General features: G+C 31.8%; 3 protein-coding genes across 5 annotated transcripts; 2 read left to right on the top strand and 1 right to left on the bottom strand.

Annotated features, from left to right (window-relative positions):
- The first annotated feature begins 2,420 nt into the window (after nt 1–2,420).
- On the top strand, nt 2,421–7,030 carry LOC139486863 (uncharacterized). The gene is made up of 5 exons (XM_071271930.1): nt 2,421–2,554; nt 3,241–3,412; nt 3,725–3,867; nt 4,266–4,380; nt 6,714–7,030. The coding sequence occupies exons 1-5, from the start codon at nt 2,518–2,520 to the stop codon at nt 6,922–6,924; spliced, it is 678 nt and encodes a 225-aa protein (XP_071128031.1). The 5' UTR covers nt 2,421–2,517; the 3' UTR covers nt 6,925–7,030.
- Nucleotides 7,031–10,878: 3,848 nt separating this feature from the next.
- On the top strand, nt 10,879–11,792 carry LOC139486692 (ATP-dependent DNA helicase RecQ-like). The gene is made up of 2 exons (XM_071271613.1): nt 10,879–11,179; nt 11,752–11,792. The coding sequence occupies exons 1-2, from the start codon at nt 10,879–10,881 to the stop codon at nt 11,790–11,792; spliced, it is 342 nt and encodes a 113-aa protein (XP_071127714.1).
- Nucleotides 11,793–13,233: 1,441 nt separating this feature from the next.
- Nucleotides 13,234–19,506, bottom strand: LOC139484578 (putative gastrointestinal growth factor xP4). 3 transcript variants are annotated; one of them, XM_071268352.1, is made up of 7 exons: nt 19,372–19,506; nt 17,694–17,831; nt 16,556–16,651; nt 15,816–15,962; nt 15,431–15,571; nt 14,328–14,477; nt 13,234–13,439 (listed from the first exon to the last, which is right to left on the bottom strand). In XM_071268352.1, exons 3-7 carry the CDS (start codon nt 16,602–16,604, stop codon nt 13,297–13,299), a joined length of 630 nt encoding a protein of 209 aa, XP_071124453.1. In that variant the 5' UTR covers nt 16,605–16,651; nt 17,694–17,831; nt 19,372–19,506; the 3' UTR covers nt 13,234–13,296. The 3 variants fall into 3 exon arrangements, with proteins under 3 accessions (XP_071124453.1, XP_071124451.1, XP_071124452.1); XM_071268350.1 differs by having other exon boundaries at nt 17,694–17,783; XM_071268351.1 differs by lacking the exon at nt 19,372–19,506 and adding an exon at nt 18,496–18,769 and having other exon boundaries at nt 17,694–18,296.
- Between the last annotated feature and the right edge of the window lie 1,219 nt (nt 19,507–20,725).

Here is a 20,725-nt window from a genome sequence, read left to right as displayed (position 1 = left end):
CATGTTTAGTTACATTGTATAAGATCCTTCGTTAAGTGTGTTAATTATGCGCCATGTCTAGCATGTTTAGTTACATTGTATAAGATCCTTCGTTAAGTGTGTTAATTATGCGCCATGTCTAGCATGTTTAGTTACATTGTATAAGATCCTTCGTTAAGTGTGTTAATTATGCGCCATGTCTAGTATGTATAGTTACATTGTATATAATATAATACTTTATTCCGAAAGCAATACAGCTTATAGGATACATATACACAATTTTACACCAATATAATAATTTCACAAGAGATATATAGTAAATATAAATATAAGGTGTGCATGAAAGAACATATAATACATAATACATAATACATAATTCATAATACATAATACAAAATACGAGCGGAGAATGATATGATACTTAAATAAAGTGAGAACAAAAATATTATTTACTGCAATTAAATTCTAAGTTTTTCAGCAGATTTTAGAAATATACCTAAGTTATATAATTATTCAATTCTTTAATATTTCTGACAGATAACAACTGGATAAGTTTGAATGTAGAAGGATTTCTCCAATAATACTTTTTTATATCGTCGCTGTTATGCAAAAACCTCGTATCTAAGGTTTTGATAATTTTACACCAGGCAGTAAAAACTGAAATTTTTTTTATCAATCATTATTTAGAATTAAATATGTATGTTCCACTGTATGCAAAAATATCTGATTTTCTAACCAATCAATTACCAAGACGAGCAAAAATTTCTGCACCTATATTGTATTTTCAAAGTTTTTCATTATTTTTAAGCTAATATATTAGATTTGATTAGCTTTGAGAACCTAAAATTGATAAAACTGTACCTGTTGTAATAACAGCTGCCGTGCAAAGTGTTTTTCTTTTGAGATACGATATTTTCGCACAACCAAATATCTCACCAATCCGACTTCACTTTTTCGTCACATGTCAGAATTCGGATTAATGATTGGTTATAAGATCAGATATTTTCGCATACAGTGGAACATACATATTTAATCCAAAAAAATCGATAAAAAGATTTCCGCAAAAAATTGAGATACGAGGTTTTTGCATTACAACGACGATATACTTTTCTCGAATCTGACTATATTTTTTACATTCAAGTATAAAATGGTATTCATCTTCAATAGAGCTAGTATTACAATTTGTACATAGTCTATTATTTTTATCAACATTATAATATCTACCTGTTCCTATACTTAATATATTTTACTTCCCTTTTGTTACTTCCTACCCTTTTTATATACAAGGTTAACTCTAAATATCTACATTTATTTAGTTAGAGTAAACGGTCATTAGATTTTTGAAGACGGCATAGTTGTTGTCCTTCCTTCATTAAGTGTTTTAATTATGCGCCATGTCTAGCATGTTTAGTTACATTGTATAATCGTTAAGTGTGTTAATTATGCGCCATGTCTAGCATGTTTAGTTACATTGTATAAGATCCTTCGTTAAGTGTGTTAATTATGCGCCATGTCTAGCATGTTTAGTTACATTGTATAAGATCCTTCGTTAAGTGTGTTAATTATGCGCCATGTCTAGCATGTATAGTTACATTGTATAAGATCCTTCGTTAAGTGAGTTAATTATGCGCCATGTCTAGCATGTATAGTTACATTGTATAAGATCCTTCGTTAAGTGAGTTAGTTATGCGCCAGGTCTAGCATATTTAGTTATATTGTATAAGATAAACACTCGAATATTGAAGCTTTAATGTATAAGGTGGATGTGAAGGCTAGAGCAATTCATGTGTCTATATCTGTGCTTTGGTTCGTGGCTTTGTCTGTCTGCTTTCTTTTGGTCATTCAATCGTGTTTTTTTTTCTCTATTTACGGCGTTTGATTTCCCGCTTTAGGGTCTTATAATCTTTGTAAAATACAATGCTTTTTACACCTTTGATTAAGTAATCTAGACCCTAAATAGTTTTGATAGTAAAAATATCAGGATATCCGTTTAAAAAAATAAAATGATAACAATATTAGAGCTTTCCTTGTAAAAATAATATCATCTAAATTAAAAGTGACTTTCAAAATATTTCAAAAAGGACACTGGGTAAAAAAAAAAGAAACAGAATTGTTGTGGTTCAGAACTGAACAAAATATTAAAAATCAGACCAGGAGAATAAAAATCTGTTGATGCGACCTTGTTTACTGTATACGATTAAATGATTGAACATACAGTTCGGATGATCAAGATAAAACAAAAACCAAGCTCTTTATCAAAAGGTCAATAAAAGTGTTAACGTCGAATATCCCACTGATAAATGATTTACATTGCGAAATTTATGTTGTACAAAGCGAAATACTTTACCAGTAAATGATAAAGGCAGGATAACCCTGATTTCTGATATCGTGACTAATTAGGTATTCGGATATGAACTTAAAGATAAAAATCAGTACCCAATATTAATAGTGGCATCATAAACTATCATTATATGTTGTCTTTATCATTTGATTAGTTTATATCAGGTCAGCAGATTTATTTTCACCGACTTATTGAAGATGGTTTTCTTTTGGGCTGATAGCGTTCTATATGCAGGTAATTTGTTTTTAAATTTTCTGTGACTAGTTATTAAAAAATTAATAATAACAGTGAATGTTTTAAAGGGTAAAACTGATAAAAGTTTCCCGTTTTTCAAAATATTCGGAAGAAAATATGTTAAAACAAATAAACAAAAGAAAAAGTTTGCAAATACATTTATAAGTGTTTTTTGTTTAATTTTTAAATTCTGACCACAATTATATTCTTCACTGCAGGCGATCGTATTGTCTTGCACTTATTATAATGCTGCATTACAAAATAGGATTGCAAGTACAGCAGTCGATAATAGAGCGTAGAAAAACATTATTTCTATATTAGGCAAATTTATAACTTTGAGTTTTTGTTTTTGTTGTCTGTTAGACTGATGATGTAGAATTAAAGGCTTTAAAAAACCTGATAGTTATTGACCTTTGTTAATCTACTGATAGAGATTAAAAACCAATTGTTAATGTGCATATACCTTGTGTTTTGTCAAAGAACATCTGATAAACTCTATGTATCTTACGTGCATTTCTTTGTTTATTCCTATAAATGTCTCCTTTGATTAGAGACCATAGCATATCAAAAAGTATGTATGTTTTTACCTAACATATGTGTATTTCTGTAGTATTAAGTTGCTCTTTCACTGAAGTTAATTACCTTCAATTTTTGTTTAGTAATTTCTATATGTTTGTTTTGATCAGTGAACATATGTCTCATATCATTCTCAATCGTGGACATAACCCATTCATTGCCAACGGCACCAATTACACTGGATGATAAGTGTACAGACTGTTGTGATTTACTGTCGTGTATGGGACTTGACCATGTACAAACAAGTACTAATGCTTCGGACATCACCGACATGTTGTGCAGGTAATACCAGGATCTCATTGAAAAAAAAACGTCTTTAATATAGATTTACCTAATGCATTATAATAAAATCTATTTATTTGTGAATTGCTTTTTTTGACAAATTTATCTTAATATACAATAAGGGAATTGTCAATGAGACGACTATCCAACAGCGTCAAAATGAAGTTAATTCAAGCAGCTGAAATTTATCAATGTTTAACAATAAATTCAAGAAAATGCTTGTCAAAATAAAGTTCTTTTGTTACATAGTTGTTCTGTAGGTACCACCAAATATTTTGAGAAAAGTTAGAATACTTAAAATTTTCATTTCAGCAAGACAAACATTGCCATCATGCCAACCTGTTATACAAAGCATAATCTAAACCATTGTTCGTACATGAAAAAAATGGTTTCAAAAATACCATCTGCTGATAAAATGGCAGACGGATACACACAATTCTGCAATCATAAGGAGGGTGAGCAAACAAAGTATAGGCATTCTATCTATCTTCAAATATTTGTTAAAAATACTAAATGTCTGTCCAATTACAAGAATGTAAGTGATAAATTGTGTGTTATTCGATTGTTCATTGTTCATGTTAAAAATAATATTAACACAAGCTTGTCAGCTTCTGTTAAGCAGGACTCATGAAATGTTCTATGGCATAAAAACGACAAAAGAGAATACCAATCAAACGTGCATCATTAGGTAGGAGTACATAACATGATTCAACAACTGATTGGAGATCAATGATTGATCCTACATTAAAAGATGTATGACATGTTTAAAACATTAAATGTTATCGATCACGTTTGGACACAAATTTATACTATGTTAAGCAGATGAATTAAGTACATAGATTTTTGTTTACAGAAATGAAAGCTCTATCTTCTTGTTTGGTAAACAGCGGTATAGCATTAGATGTGTATCACAGATGTACAGTACCTTACACGAATGGTATGAAGGATAAAGACAGCGACGTCTGCGAGTAAGTACATTTATACCTGTATAAAACCAGTCCATACAGACAACCCCTGATACCTCGAATATTCAACACTGCAAATACTTTTGTGTCTTTAAAATTACTAACCATAGACGATATCGACAGTTTCAATTTAGATTTTAATGCTTCAAATGAGTAAATGAAGAAGTTGGATCAATGGCAATACAAATGCATGTGAACAATATACATTACACGTAGTAAGATATGCAGTAACCAAAAGATCTTCGAAAATAGACGTCTTGTATACGTAGCCTCAAAACTATGTAGATTGTAGGTAACCTGAACAAATCTGTCACCTGTATTTCTATTTGAGTGTTGTCAAATATCATGATTGAAGGTTTGCTCGTTTGAATTAATAATTGAACTATGAAATCAATATATACCTTTGTGTACAAACAGCTGAAATAGTATTCATATTTAGCTAAACCAAAACAATTAAAAAAAGATGGACAAACCAACGCATGGTAGCATAAAAAATCCTATTATAGTTAACCAGTTATAGTTAACCAGTTTCGTTTAAGTGTGTTTACAGTATCCACTAAATAATTCATGGAGTATCAAAAAAAGTAGGCAAACAAAAAGTATATGCAAAAATTACAAACCAGAGTAGTTTAAAATATCTTTAAATCGACAGATAATTTGATCTACAAAGTACTAGTAAGTAAGTGTCAATATAACTACCTGATCTACAAAATAAGAAAGTGTCAATATAATTACAAGATCTACAAAACAAGTAAGTGTCAGTATAATTACATGATCTACTAAATAAGTTAGTGTCAATATAGTTACCTGATCTACAAAATAAGTAAGTGTCAGTATAATTACATGATAAACAAAGTAAGTAAGTGTCAATATAACTACATGGTCTACAAAGTAAGTAAGTGTCATATAATTATATGATCTACAAAGTAAGTGTCAATATAATTACATAATAAAGAAAGTAAGTAAGTGTCAGTATAATTACATGATAAACAAAGTAAGTAAGTGTCAATATAATTACATGATAAACAAAGTAAGTAAGTGTCAGTATAATTACATGATAAACAAAGTAAGTAAGTGTCAGTATAATTACATGATAAACAAAGTAAGTAAGTGTCAGTATAATTACATGATAAACAAAGTAAGTAAGTATAAACAAAGTAAGTAAGTATCAATATAATTACATGATCTACAAAGTAAGTAAGTGTCAGTATAATTACATGATAAACAAATTAAGTAAGTGTCAGTATAATTACATGATAAACAAAGTAAGTAAGTGTCAGTATAATTACATGATCTACAAAGTAAGTTAGTGTCAATATAGTTACCTGATCTACAAAATAAGTAAGTGTCAGTATAATTACATGATAAACAAAGTAAGTAAGTGTCAGTATAACTACATGATCTACAAAGTAAGTAAGTGTCAGTATAATTACATGATAAACAAAGTAAGTAAGTGTCAGTATAATTACATGATAAACAAATTAAGTAAGTGTCAGTATAATTACATGATAAACAAAATAAGTAAGTGTCAGTATAATTACATGATCTACTAAATAAGTTAGTGTCAATATAGTTACCTGATCTACAAAATAAGTAAGTGTCAGTATAATTACATGATAAACAAAGTAAGTAAGTGTCAGTATAACTACATGATCTACAAAGTAAGTAAGTGTCAGTATAATTACATGATAAACAAAGTAAGTAAGTGTCAGTATAATTACATGATCTACTAAATAAGTTAGTGGCAATATAGTTACCTGATCTACAAAATAAGTAAGTGTCAGTATAATTACATGATAAACAAAGTAAGTAAGTGTCAGTATAACTACATGATCTACAAAGTAAGTAAGTGTCAGTATAATTACATGATAAACAAAGTAAGTAAGTGTCAGTATAATTACATGATCTACAAAGTCAGTATGTGTCAGTATAATTATATGATAAACAAAGTAAGTAGGTGTCAGATAATAACATGATCTACAAAGTCAGTATGTGTCAGTATAATTATATGATCTACAAAGTTAGTGTCAGTAAAATTGCATGACCTACTAAATAAGTGTCAAAATAATTACATGATCTACAAAGTCAGTACGTGTCAGTATAATTACATTTTCTACAAAGTAAGTAAGTGTCAGTATAATTACATTTTCTACAAAGTAAGTAAGTGTCAGTATAATTACATGATCTACTAAATAAGTGTCAATATAGTTACAAGATGTACAAAGTCAGTAAGTGTCAATATAATAACACGATCTACAAGGTAAGTGTCAGTTTATATAACGACTAATCTACAAAGTAAGTGTTTGTTATTATAATATACATTATTCTACTTACAGGACCATAGACACAAATACTCGATGTGTCCTTACGCTGATAAAGACTACTAACTGCAGTGATATCATTGGTACAAACTATGAACAATCAATGAAATTACAGAAACAGAATAATCCATTTTGCACCAATGCATCAGCTCAAATGTGTAATGTGTTGTATCTTGTAATCATCAGTTTGATGCTCATCTGGAATAAGATAGCTTTGAAAATATGACAATAAATAAGATTAGTTTGAAGCAAAGCAGACCTCACTATGTGACTCGTTGTATTTTATTTACATTACGTTACAAAATAAGTAGCACCTGTGCTTCTACACATCATGATGTAGATAAGTTTTTCATTTTTACCATTTTGGTTTAAAAAAAAAAACCAAAATCACATACACAACAATTACTTTAAACGACTTTGATAATTCTGTATATAAAATTTCCGCTAAAAATTGTCGTTTATTTGTATTGGTTCTGCTGTTTACATCGTGTGTGCTTTTTTGCAGCAAATCTATGCTTAGCACATTTCACAATTGTGTTAAGGTGGCAATCGTGCCTCTGCAGATAGACTATTCAACAAGAACGCACGTGGATATCCAAAAAAAAAATTCCCGTGCAATGCCAAAAAATGACAAACCTGCTCCAGATTACCTTCAAATATCAATGAATGGAAGAACGTTTTCTCTCTCCTTTCATTATGACATTACTTGAAACCCAAAGCCTCATATATCTTGTTACATCAACTAAACCGAAATGCAGTATTCAATATGTAGGGCAAACTGGACGTGATTTTTTCAAACGAACACAAAAACATCTATACCGCTTCCGCAGACCTAAGAAATTAAAAGTTTAATTTACCAACATTTAAAAAAAACATTAACATTCAAAGAACTTATTATTAATTTTTGTAATAAAACATTTGGAAATAGTGGAATTAACCATTTTTGGAGTGTAAAACATTCTTTGGAAGTTTTAGATAAATCACGTGTTTTGATGGTCCTTTTGATTCGGTTGATAGTTTTGGCTTTTCCACTCTTTCTACTACACTTCTACACAATCGTATAAAACAAAAGTTTTCCTATTTAATTAAATGGTCGTTTGATAAATCTGATTGCAAATTTACTTGCTGCTACACATATAAAGCCTTTTTCTCAAACGAGAAAGGTAAATATGCTAGATATACTTACTGGAGGTGTGATGAGATGATAAAAGCCCTAAATTTTCTCCTTGACAACATTTATATACGTGTCGGCAATAAAGTTTATCGACAGGTTGTAGGTGTTCAAATGGGCACCAATTGTGCCTCTTTAATAGCAGATTTGTTCGTATACTGTTATAAATCCCAGTTTATGGCCAAACGTAGTAAAGAACCGTCTTAATTTCATTTAATTGATAAATTCAACAACACTTACAGTATGCGTATATTGATGATATTTTTTCGTTAAATAATCAAGAATTCTCTTAATATACTGCTGAAATCTACCGAAAAGAACTGACTTTAAAAAATCAAGTATTTACAGCAACAGCCGTCTTTTCCTAGATTTAGATATTTCAGTGTTATACCAGAAACTCTTCACAAATATTTACGACACAAGGGATGATTTTATGGTGATGTTGTTAAGCGAGCCCGAAAGTTTGGATACGATCCGAGAAAATTTATCAATCCTTTATCATCAATGTTTTTAATCTTAATTACGTGTTATAGTGTTCTTTTATATGTCTTTGTAAATTTTTAACCTTTTCTGTTTAGTCCCTGTTTGGTAATTTCCTTTTGGCGTGGCTCGGTATTTATGCATCACGTCAATGTGTTGTTGTGCTGTGGTAATTTCTTGAATTATTGTCTTTCATTTTTGCTTATGTGTTTTGTCTATATACCATTTTCTTTTTCTTTGTTGACATATTAGTTTGTTTTATAGTGATTAAGATTATAACACAATGTTGACTGCTGTACCCCTATTTTTGACATTTTTACCTATTATGTCTGTTTGTTTTGCATGTTTTGTTGACACATTTTGTCAAAATAATGGAATTTTATGTGAATGTCATACAAGTAAGATGTTTAGCTAGCCATAACACCAGGTTTTATTCACCATTTTCTACATAAGAAAATACCTGTACCAAGTCAGGAATATGACAGTTGTTTTCCATTCGTTTGATGTGTTTGAGCTTTTTGATTTTGCCATTTGATAAGGAACTTTCCGATTTTAATTTTCCTTGGAGTTCGGTATGTTTGCTATTTTACATTTTAAATGAACTTATTACAAAAGGTTACCAATTCAACACTGTAATTAGATCTTTGAATATTTTTTTGATTGGTATACATATTGGTTGTGTTATCAGTAAATTATAACACTACTAAATAGCATTGTTATGCACCACTATCCCGGCAGGTTAGAGGAGGGTTGACCGCTCACAAACATGTTTAACCACGTCACATTCTTTATGTGCCTGTCCTAAGTCAGGAGCCTGTAGTTCAGTGGTTGTCGTTGATTCCTGTCTGTCATATTTGTTTTTCGTAAATTGTTTTGTTTTAAATTAGGCCTTGAATTGTTTCATATTTTCCATGTCGAGGCCTTTTAAAGCCGACTATACGGTATGGTTTTATCTCATTGTTGAAGGACTTACAGGTCCTAATATTTGCTGAAATCCACTTCATTTTTGGTGGATAGTTGTCTCATTAGCAACCACATCTTCTTATTTTTATATTAAAGATTTTTATTCACGAGTTTTCTAGTTGTTTCGTTATCTCTCAAGCAATGGAAAGGAAGAACAATGTACACATGTTATTATTATGATCAATATTACTCATATATTAAACTTTGTCGTACAGTAACAACACATCATGCTAGCTTGCTTGAAAAATGTTCTTATTGATTTGACAAAGTCATATATGACAAGAGAAAGGTGGAAGATGCGAAATGGACTTCAAACTCATTGAAAATAAGTTGAAAATAAACTGACAACAGCATTGCTTAAAATGAAAAAAACAAACAGCCGAAGAATATTATACAAAACATAGAAAACTAAAGACTGAGCATCACGAAGCCCATCACAAACTTGGGCTGATCGCAGTGCTCCGGACGGGTAAGCATATCCTGTTCTACATGTGGCCCCGGCGTGTTGTTCGTGTAAGTAATAAGTCTAATTCAGAAGGTCATATTCGGGAAAACGGGGACTGGATTGTAGTTACGACAGTTGGAACATATTCGTCGTTATCTGTGAAACAGATATTCCATAATGTCAACCAACTGGTGATGGCTTCCATAAATTTTACGAAGAAATGATATCAACTTCACTACTTGGAACTCTTGGGTTTATAGCTTCCTTGTGAGTATCAATACTATGTTTAAGGTGTTGGCTTCTCAGTTTCAAAATAATTAACTTTTCAAAACACTATAAAAACGAAGATGTGGTATGATTGCCAATGAGACAACTGTCCACAAGAGACCAAAATGACACAGACATTAACAACTAACTATAGGTCACCGTACGGGCTTCAACAATGAGCAAAGCCCATACCGCATAGTCAGCTATAAAAGGCCCCGATAAGACAATGTAAAACAATTCAAACGAGAAAACTAACGGCCTTATTTATATAAAAAATGAACGAAAAACAAATAAGTAACACATAAACAAACGACAACCACTGAATTACAGGCTCCTGACTTGGGACAGGCACATACATAAATAATGTGGCGGGGTTAAACATGTTAGCGGGATTCCAACCCTCCCCTAACCTGGGGGAGCATATATAACTAGCATATATTGATAGGGGATTAATAAAAGAATCAAAAGAGCAAAAACAATTATAGGTCACCGTGCTTGTTTTCGAGATATTAGCCATTGAAGTTTTAGCGGGAAAATGTTCTCTTTTGACTTTTCATAGCTTTATCATTGACAAGTTAAAGTCCTCAAAAACTATTAAAAAATAATTAAATTTTATAAGACTTTAACAAACAGCTAATCACTATACATGTAAACAATCTTATTAAAATAAATTCTCATCACTTGCTCCTCGATTTTTTATATGTCGCCGTGTGAGATCTTAATACACCCGATTGATAACCATGTCTAAGGTCAAATTTGCTGAACTTTGACCGACCAATCAGCGTCTTGAAAGGCATTCACAATTAACCAATCAAAAACAGGCTCTCATATTGTTATCGGTATTACAAAAAAAAATGGCAGCGCCCAGTGTAGAAGATGTTTTGATTCATGTGTTACCAAATTTCGGAATAGATCGTCTAAAGACGGAGCAAAAACTAATATTGGAATGTTTAGTTAGTAAACAGAACTGTGTTGCTGTCCTCCCGACTGGGTTTGGCAAGTCGTTGCCTTTTCAACTGTACCTCCCAGTAGTTCGAGAGATTAGTGAAAACAGTTCCGACTGGAAGGTGTTAGTCTGCTGTCCCCTTGTGGCGTTAATGCAGGACCAAATTGAGAAACTATCTCATATTGCCAACCTTTCTGCTGCATACAAAGGTTAGTGTTTCATAACACGAAAGCCTCAAGGCTAAACAATCTGGGGGCAAGATTTTTGTTTAAAGTAAATAATTTTTCCTGTGACAAGCTGAATATAAATAAGTAAGCTGTTTCGGAATGAAATATGACACAGTGTGTTTTTTAACAGGTCTCACATTTACATCATTTACATCATAAGGCAAACAAAATCTGAATTTAATTGCATTTTTCATTAAAAGAAGCCATTGACTTAGATTTGTATATCTCGTACACACCAAACATTTAAGAAGCCTGGGCTGCTGGGCCTGTGGCTTAGCATGATGACTGTTAAACAAAATAAACAGACAGAAGCATAACGATTATTTGTGTTAAAATGGCATATTAAATTCTGATCAAACTACTTGGGTAGTATCAATATTTCAGGGTAGGTACATGTAGCTGAACAGCAAACAAAGTAATATTTATCTTAAACATGTTAAAGCCCTTAATCTGCTTTCAACTATGTGTAAGCAATTGATTTTTATTACTTGTGTTTAATAAAAACAGAATATTGACTGTCAACACACATTTAATGTATCTTTTTCTAATTTTAGGATCATCTTCCCAGATTGATGACAATATCAAGGACGGTTGATAGACATAATTTATGCATCCCCAGAAACATTAGTAGGTGATCCAGAATGGAGAAATTGTTTGCAGAAGTTAAACATAAAAGTAATTGTGATTGATGAGTTTCACACAATAGCAATATGGTAAGTACAGGCAATGCCCTTTTTCAATATTACTGTTAACTTATAACTATACGCATGTACATTTTGTACATGTACCAACCTTATTAAAATAAGTTCTCATCACTTGCTCCTCGTTTTTTTATAAGGTCAAATAAAACCTGTGCGACCGACATATAGATCATTAAATATTTACATACACCAAATATAGTTGACCTATTACATATAGTATTAGAAAATAGGACCAAAGCTTAAAAACTTAACTTTGACCACTGAACCATGAAAATGAGGTCAAGATCAGATGACACCTGCCAGCCAGACACGTACACCTTACAATCATTCCATTCACCAAATATAGTAGACCTATTGCATACGGTATAAGAAAAACAGAACAAAAAAAAAACCAAACTATAACCACCGAACCATGAAAATGAGGTCAAGGTCAGATGATACCTTTCAGTTGGACAAGTACACCTTACAGTCCTTCCATACACCCAATATACTAGACCTATTGCATATAGTATCTGGGATATGGACTTGACCACCAAAACTTAACCTTGTTCACTGATTCATAAAATTAGGTCGACTTCAAGGTCAAGTGAAAACTGTCTGACGGGCATAAGGACGTTTAATAATAAGAGAGAATTTAAAATTACAAAAAATATTAACTTTTTTGAAGTAGCACTGAACCATAAAAATGAGGTCAAGGACATTGGACACGTGAATGACGGAAACTTCGTAATATGAGAAATTCATATAAAAAGTATGAAGCATCCAGGTCTTCCAGCTTCTAAAATATAAAGCTTTTAAGATGTTAGCTGCCGGATCACTATTCCTGTGTGGAGTTTTCTGCGACAAAAGTTGCAGGCTCGGCAAAAATGTATTTATGTAGTTTAATCTTGAAAACTACTTTTGCCTTTGTTCTATTGACTAATAAGATGTTAATATTTTTAAAAGATGTTGCATAGATCATTTGGATGGAAGATATCATGGAGCATTTGGTAAAAGATAATTCAATGTATCGTTATGATAAAACAAAAACATATTACGTTTTCACTCTATCGTCAACAAAATCATTGGACATACACATATTCTGTCAGTTTGTAAATGCATAGTGATGTGATATATTACAATTAGACACAAGCCTGTAATCACAACAATATATCCATTCATGTTCCTGACACCAAGTATGCGTCTTTCAACTCTTTGAAAAAATAAAATCACAAAAACACTGAACTCCGAGGAAAAATCAAAAAGGAAAGTCCCTAATCAAATAGCAAAATCAAAAGCTCAAACACATAAAACGAATAGATAACAACTGTCATATGTCTGACATTCAACAAAACAAAATTGTCATATCTTTAATTTAATAAACATAGAGGAATTTTTCATTTGTTGAGAACTACTAGATTATGCGCTTTTCTTTTTGAAGCACCATTTTGCTCCTCCAGATGTATTGGAGTTCCAACAACATCCTTTGGTCTCACACGCTTCTTTTGTTATACCTTCCCATCCACACTCCATTCTGTAGTTTGGAAGGACTTCACATTCACCTAAATAATGTATAATAATACTACATTTGTAATCAAACTGTACTCCATTTTAAGGATATCACCTGAGTGTCTAGAATGGTTACATGTACCTAGAAGTAGGACAAACTATTTAAACAACATTCATTTACAATAAAGTTAGGGAACATACTGAATAAATTAGCTTTAATATTAAGGTAATATTGAAATCACACACGCAACAACTGTATCTAAACTTACAATCGATATTTATTATTCAATCCAGTTAGTTAATACTTAAACACACCAAGAAAACACGCTTCACATCATTATAAAATGGCTGAAATGAGTGAACATATTTACACAGACATGAAGACCAAATTTTGTGAAAAATATGAATTTTCCTAATTATTTTTTTGACAAAACATCTTATACTTTTTAAAAAGTAAAAAAAAAACCAGGACACACAGTTTGTATTCCTACTGTTGCAAATCAAAAGGAAATATTATATGATATTAAGTTTACTTCCGCGAATCAACCTGTGCAATACACCACGCTAGTTAAACTTGTTTAAATATGGGAATACAATTACTCCTACGTTTAAGTGATGTCAGTGAAAATTAAAAACAAGTTATTATTTCTTTATCTAATTTTTGATGTAAATAAAATAAATATAATTGTCAATTTTACCCAAGCATGCACGGCACATAGTCATCAATATTATGATGGAGTGCGGAAACTGAAAGAGAAGAGAAGAAGAGGGTGATATTTTCATTTGCGAAGAAATCTTAAAAAGCTTTTAATATGGAATAAGACTATTGAATAATATGACATGGATATTTTATGCTATTTTTCTTATTCCTTGTGACATGAAGGCTTCGATACTGAGGAATACATGCTGTTACGATGTCAAATTACATGTTAAATTCTTACGTATTGCCGTTTTGAAGCACCATTTGACATCCGGCTCTTGTATACTTGAATCATAGCAGCAACTCTTGTTTACACACTCCGTTTCTGATATTCCAATCCATCCACACTCTTCTCTGTATATAGGAGCTACATGGCATTCGTTTAATACCTCTGTCAAATATTTTTCATCAGATCATTACACGTTCTAAATTATATTTAACAACTCCTATTGAAAGTGGCAAATTTTTCAAAGCAATTGATTTCTGTAAGTGTTTTATTATCTAAGTCAAAATAAAGAAGTTGACAAAACCTAATATAAACCTAATTACAAACAGAAAATATTTGTATTCATTACATATTAAACAAGTACAAAATTATTTTGACAATCGATGTCTGTACGGTTTTTCACAGCAGATTCGATACTACATAGGAAATATCAGTACTGAAATATGTTAGCTTACAAAAAGATTGAATTTGTACTTGAATTACAAAACATATTATTAACACTTCTAAGATAATATTTGATTGGTTATTATTATCAAATAGAAGTATTCCAATATGTCGCCTTTTTTTTGTTTTAAACATGGCAATATTTGTCGTCTTCTGATGAACATTAAAAGGCAAAACACTATTCCTTTGATAGGTTCTGATATAAAATTTAGTCATAATATATCGAACGAAAGAAGATACTATCTGAGCACGAGTCAATCATAAGGCATGTCAAATGATATCAGACCATACCATTGCCAAAAAGGAATATGGGATCGCTTTATATTCTAAATGTAAACGGTTAACGTTGTTTCTGGAAGATATAAGAACATGTGGTATGAGTTTCAATGAGACAACTCTCCATCCAAGTCACAATTTGTAAAGGTAAACCATAATGGATCAAAGAACTGCCATCAACAAGGAGACTTGGCTCACACAAAACAGCAAGATATAAAGGGCCCCAAACAAGTACTAGTTTAAACCAATTAAAACAGGAGAATGAAAACAGTCTATTCTATAAAAAAAAAAAAGAAACGAGAAAAACGTATAGATCACATTAGTGAACGATGCATTTATGTAATACTAAGGATTCGTTATATAGAAATGATTTAATGTTAATTCAAGCAAATAAGTACCTTCTGATTTTTTGAAACACCATTTCACATTTTCACCACGTGCGTTCGAGTTGAAACAACATTTCCTTCTCTCGCAAATTTCTTTTGTTATGTTGGAATATCCGCATTCGTTGCGGTATTTAGGCAAAACCTCACATTCACCTGCGTAAAAAAAGAATAAATAAGATCAAAATTTAGAGAAATTCCATTTTATGGTTATCAATAAATTTATCAATCTCAGCCGAAAAAAAAGTTTCTACCCTTTGTGACATGACAACACCAAATAACAAAAGAAAACCCAAACAAACAATATTGTAGTTTTCTTTACGCTTTGGATAAACACGTTGCTTGTAAACCATCAAAATGAATATATTTTGAAAAGGACACTATAAATACTCATACTTACTTTTTGCTTTTTTAAAGCACCATTTAGCTCCTCCAGTAATACTTGAATCATAACAGCAACCCCGTGATTCACATTTCTCTGGAGTAATTCCAATCCATCCACAGTCCTCACGGAATATAGGGGCTACATGGCAATCCTCTGCTAATCCTTAAAAATGTAAAATTATTTGACAGTAGGAAATTGATTCTTAAAATTGCTTTTTCTTTCTCACATGTAAAAAAAGAGTTAAAAACCAATGGTTGTGCAGCCAAAGTTAAAGTTTTCTCAATGAGTTACAAACATTTTTCAAACAGTTTAAGAGATCATGGTATTTGCTGTCAGGCTTATGTATAATCCTTAGTGGAGAAGTTTGTACAACATAGAACAATCAAAATAGTATTAGGTCATCTTTAAAAACAACATTCGCCTTGCCCTATTTTTTTTTTTAATTTCTCACTTCAATCTTGATACCAAATGTACAAGATATATGATTTCACTTAGTAACTCATATTAAAAAACAATAAACAATATAAACCTGAAAACACTAATCAAAGTAAAAAGACGACGAAAATTGAGTTATTGGATCAATATCTCCGAATCATAGTTGTGTAGTCAAAACAACTTCAACACCCCTAAGTGTATTTCAACATGTCTTGATAATTATGGTCTTGTTATTAGTTGTGGAGGCGTAATTCTAATACAAAACAACACAATGTATACTTTCCAATCGTTATATAATTAATGTAATGTAGAACACTCACCAATCTCTAAACTCGCAACAACTGCAAGAAGAATGGCGCAGATATTCATTTCTAATGGTGTATTGCTCAAAGGAAACTTCAAATATCTTTATGCCCCTAAAAATATAAACCAGAAAAGTGAATCATATGTTTAAATATATAAAATTGTATTTTCTATTCACACAGAGATGTATCGCCTGTGTGTCATGGTCATTGTTGAGTGCAATTGAACTATGATTTAATGCCACATGATAGCCTTGAAAACAAGATATGTTAATCCTAATACAACGGCATATCAAATTCCATTGCCTTACCATTGATGGATTGTCTAAAACTGACCTATTTACAAAATCTAACATCTAAACAAAGCAAACATTTCAAAGTCAATAGAAGATGACTGAAGGAGTAGAGCCAGATACTTTACTTATAGATTAGATGACTCAAAGTAATACAACTGCATTTCTAATATCATTGACCTACCATGGCCATTAATGGTTAATTATTAACCGAACTAATCACAGACGTTATCATTTAAACAGAGCAAAATATTTAAAGGCAATATACCATGACTTAGATGCTCATGAAATGTTCCAATGCTAATACAACTGCATCTATCATCATTGAATGTCATGTTCATTCTAAACCGACCTTATCACAAACATTTTCATTTAAACTCAGCAAACACTTTTTAGTATTAGACCATTCAAACTGAGATGCGGGCTAAATAAGCGTCATGAAATAGAATAATAAATGCAATGCTAATACAACTGCATTCCAAACAACAAAATGACTTATCTTAAAATAAGCCATGAACATGATGAAGGTTTCCCTTAAACTTACATAAACTCAATCTTTTTACAAATTGTTGACGTCGCCGTCCACGCCAACGACGCCAGAATAAGAACGACGATGTTTCACTTTCATCGAGATGAAACAAAAAAATGAGATGGGATAAGGTTGCATATAATACAACCATTCATAAAAGAACGGTAAACAAGAACACAGGTAGAAAACATAAAAAAGCAGGTGTAACAAAAATTGTGGGAAACTGTAGATGGTTGGTTACACAAGTACACAGCAGTAAAAAAATACGTAGAAGGAAAATGATAACCCTATCTTTCACTTAAAATCATATTAATTTCCTATAGTTATTACATACCTTCAAAGTTAACTCCTCTGAAATACACAATCCAAGCAAAGAGGCTAGTGTATATGTCGTTAAGTTGATCTTTAAATGGGTGTATATATTCTGCAATCATCCAATTAAAACAACTTTACTTTATATTATACATCTTTCCTGTGCATGTCATGTAAAGAAACATTCGTTAATCAGATATGTATCCAGGATTTTGCAAAGGGGAAAGGGAATAAAAGGGAACTTTTGGAGTAGGAAATGCAATAAATACATTAACCATAAAAATAATTTATGTAGCTCCATACGGCGGTGGGCCTTCTGCTGCCCCCACCCCTAAACACGTCAACGACATGTGCTTCAAATAAACCTTCAATTTATTCATAAGTACGTTAGTTGACGCTAAACATTAGCTAGGAATTAACGTTTAAACGCAATGTAAATACTTGCTGGGCTTCTTGTTAAATTACCAAAGTTTATGTATAATTTGAAAATATTTAAGATATTTAATATAAAGTAAAATCACAAAAATACTGAACTCAGAGGAAAATCCAATCGGAAAGTCCATAATCACATGGCAAAATCAAATAACAAAACGCATCAAAAACGAATGGACAAGAACTCATATTCCTGACTTGGTACAGGCATTTTCAAATGTAGAAAATGGTGGATTAAACCTGGTTTTATAGCGCTAACCCTCTCACTTTGATGACAGTCTCGTCAAATTCCGTAATATTTACAATGATGCGTGAAGTAAACAGACATAATAAATAAAATAGTCAAAATATGGGTACAGCAGTCATCATCGTGTAACAATTTTAAAAGGCACAATTTAACAGAACACAAAAACCTCTATCTACAAACACATTCATTGATTCGCGTGTAATATGTACACAAATATATGTGTTGAAACCGGCTACAACCGATAATTTCAAGCAATTTTCTGTAATAAAGGGCCATAACTTCTGCAACAATTGTGGAACCGAAGTGAAACTTAATCTACTGCAGCAGTTGTAATTATCTTTATACATAATACATAAACTAATTTTATGTTCAGGAAAATGTAGACAACAAACGTATAAACTGATTGGCAGACTGCAGTACGGACTGTTTAACATGCTAACGAATACTAAAACTTAACTCTACAAATTTTGTTTAAAACTTTCACTGGATTAAACAATGAGTGAGGTTCACAACTATGACTTAACTTGTGCAGGTTAAGACACTTTCAAATGTTAAAAAAAATGTTCAGTTTGGCAAAGACGGTGATATTTCTAACTATCATAAATTAATTTAACAAGTACTTATATTTGATGCACTGATTAACTGATTGAAGGTCAGACATTTATAAATGCGTATTTTCCCTTTCTTAAAACGATAAACATCCGTTAACAAGCCGCCCTTCCTCTGAATAACGGAAATTATAAAAGGTGACTCTAGAAAAAATAAATTTATAATATGTACATATTCAATGTAATAACAGTGACCACATTTATAAGTTTTTTTCTAATTTCAAATTTAAATAAATGTTGCGTAAATCTGGGACTATAATGTGTTAATAGGATGGAAAAGTCTGCAAACAAGAAGAAAAGAAGCTATACTCATCATGCGCAACCATATAGCAAACGACCTTGTAGCCATAGACAAGAGTAACTACCTACAAAAACCAAAAAGAAGCTCGAACCGGACAAGACATCATACTTACCTTTTACAGCTAGCCACAAAAGATTGTAGGAAATGGCCCTTCTTCATAAACAACGTCAAGGATTGGACCAAACTGCATCCAAATATCGCTATATCAAAGTTGCTTGATGTATTCAAGTCTCAGGTGGCCAAAACTAAATCGATCAACAACTTGTTTTTACCAGTTTATAATCATGTGCAACTTGCTAGAATATTCATCATGTTGAATGTGGGCAAAAACATGATCATCAAAGAAAAACAAATACGCAACACAGCAAAAACGACAAACACTGACTTATAGGCTCCTGACTTTAGGAAAAGGCACATACAAACATAATCTGGCGGAGTTAAACTTGTTAACGGAATCCCAACCTTCCCCCTAACCTTCGACAGTGGTGAAACAGTACAACACAAGAGCGAACTTTTAAAATCAGTTGAAAAAAATCGTTTCTCTTGGCGTAGTTAATGCATTTCGTTTTAAATAATATCTTATCGAATATTTTTTCTACTAGTACTATATTTTGACAACATATGCACCTGAGAGCATCATTTTAAATCAAATGTTATTGGTTCAAGACTACTTACTCGTGCAAAATATTACATGTATAAAATCAGTTAATCAATCAAATCCCTTGATGCTCTCTGAATGTTAAGAACCCTTGTAACAACTCCATTAAGGGTTCATAGGTTATCTGTTGCACCCATTACTTTTAAGGGCAAGTCTAAAAGCCCAAATCCTTATTATGTGGTCAACTTATTGTACTAAAAGCTTTTTTTTATTGTTCTGAACATGCATGACATATTTGCTACTAGACATAAAAGAGGAACGAAAGGTACCAGAGGGACAGTCAAACTCATAAATCGAAAATAACCTGGCAACGCCATGGCTAAAAATGAAAAAGACAAACAGACAAACTATAGTAGAGAAGACACAACATAGAAAACTAAAGAATAAGCAACAGGAACCCCACCAAAAACTATAGGGGTGATCTCAGGTGCTCCATAAGTGTAAGCAGATCCTGCTCCACATGTGGCACCCGTCGTGTTGCTCATGTTATAACAAATCCGGTAAATAGTCTAAATTCGGTAGGTCACATTAATGAAAGGGAAGGGGATTGTAGTTACGAAGTAAGAAACATCCGATATCATCTGTGAAACTGTCAACCAACTCGTGATGCCGTCCGTTAAATTTACGAAGGGATGATTTCAACTTCACCATTTGGAACTATAGGTTTATTAATAATAGCTTCTTTGTGAGCAGCAACTCTCTATAAAAAAAAATCATAATAGGAAATACAAGCACGGAAATATCGTATCCATTGGGAGATATATACCCCGTATGCAGGTGCTGCTGGAATATTGCTACTTAGAATTGG

This window comes from Mytilus edulis, chromosome 8, assembly GCF_963676685.1.
Source record: "Mytilus edulis chromosome 8, xbMytEdul2.2, whole genome shotgun sequence".
NCBI classification, from domain to species: Eukaryota; Metazoa; Mollusca; class Bivalvia; order Mytilida; family Mytilidae; genus Mytilus; species Mytilus edulis.
Note: the sequence above shows the minus strand (reverse complement) of the source record. Positions and strands in the feature narration are given on the sequence as shown.

Excerpts from the sequence above, each read along its gene's own strand:
- LOC139486692 (XM_071271613.1), top strand. The coding sequence starts at position 10,879 with ATGGCAGCGCCCAGTGTAGAAGATGTTTTGATTCATGTGTTACCAAAT. Across the intron at positions 11,180-11,751 it reads CCTTTCTGCTGCATACAAAG|GATCATCTTCCCAGATTGAT; the intron begins GTTAGTGTTTCA and ends TTCTAATTTTAG.
- LOC139484578 (XM_071268352.1), bottom strand. The coding sequence starts at position 16,604 with ATGAATATCTGCGCCATTCTTCTTGCAGTTGTTGCGAGTTTAGAGATT. Across the intron at positions 15,963-16,555 it reads TGTTGCGAGTTTAGAGATTG|GATTAGCAGAGGATTGCCAT; the intron begins GTGAGTGTTCTA and ends TACATTTTTAAG. Across the intron at positions 14,478-15,430 it reads GTGTTTCAAAAAATCAGAAG|AGGTATTAAACGAATGCCAT; the intron begins GTACTTATTTGC and ends AATATTTGACAG.
- LOC139486863 (XM_071271930.1), top strand. The coding sequence starts at position 2,518 with ATGGTTTTCTTTTGGGCTGATAGCGTTCTATATGCAG. Across the intron at positions 3,413-3,724 it reads ATCACCGACATGTTGTGCAG|CAAGACAAACATTGCCATCA; the intron begins GTAATACCAGGA and ends TTTTCATTTCAG. Across the intron at positions 4,381-6,713 it reads AAAGACAGCGACGTCTGCGA|GACCATAGACACAAATACTC; the intron begins GTAAGTACATTT and ends TTCTACTTACAG.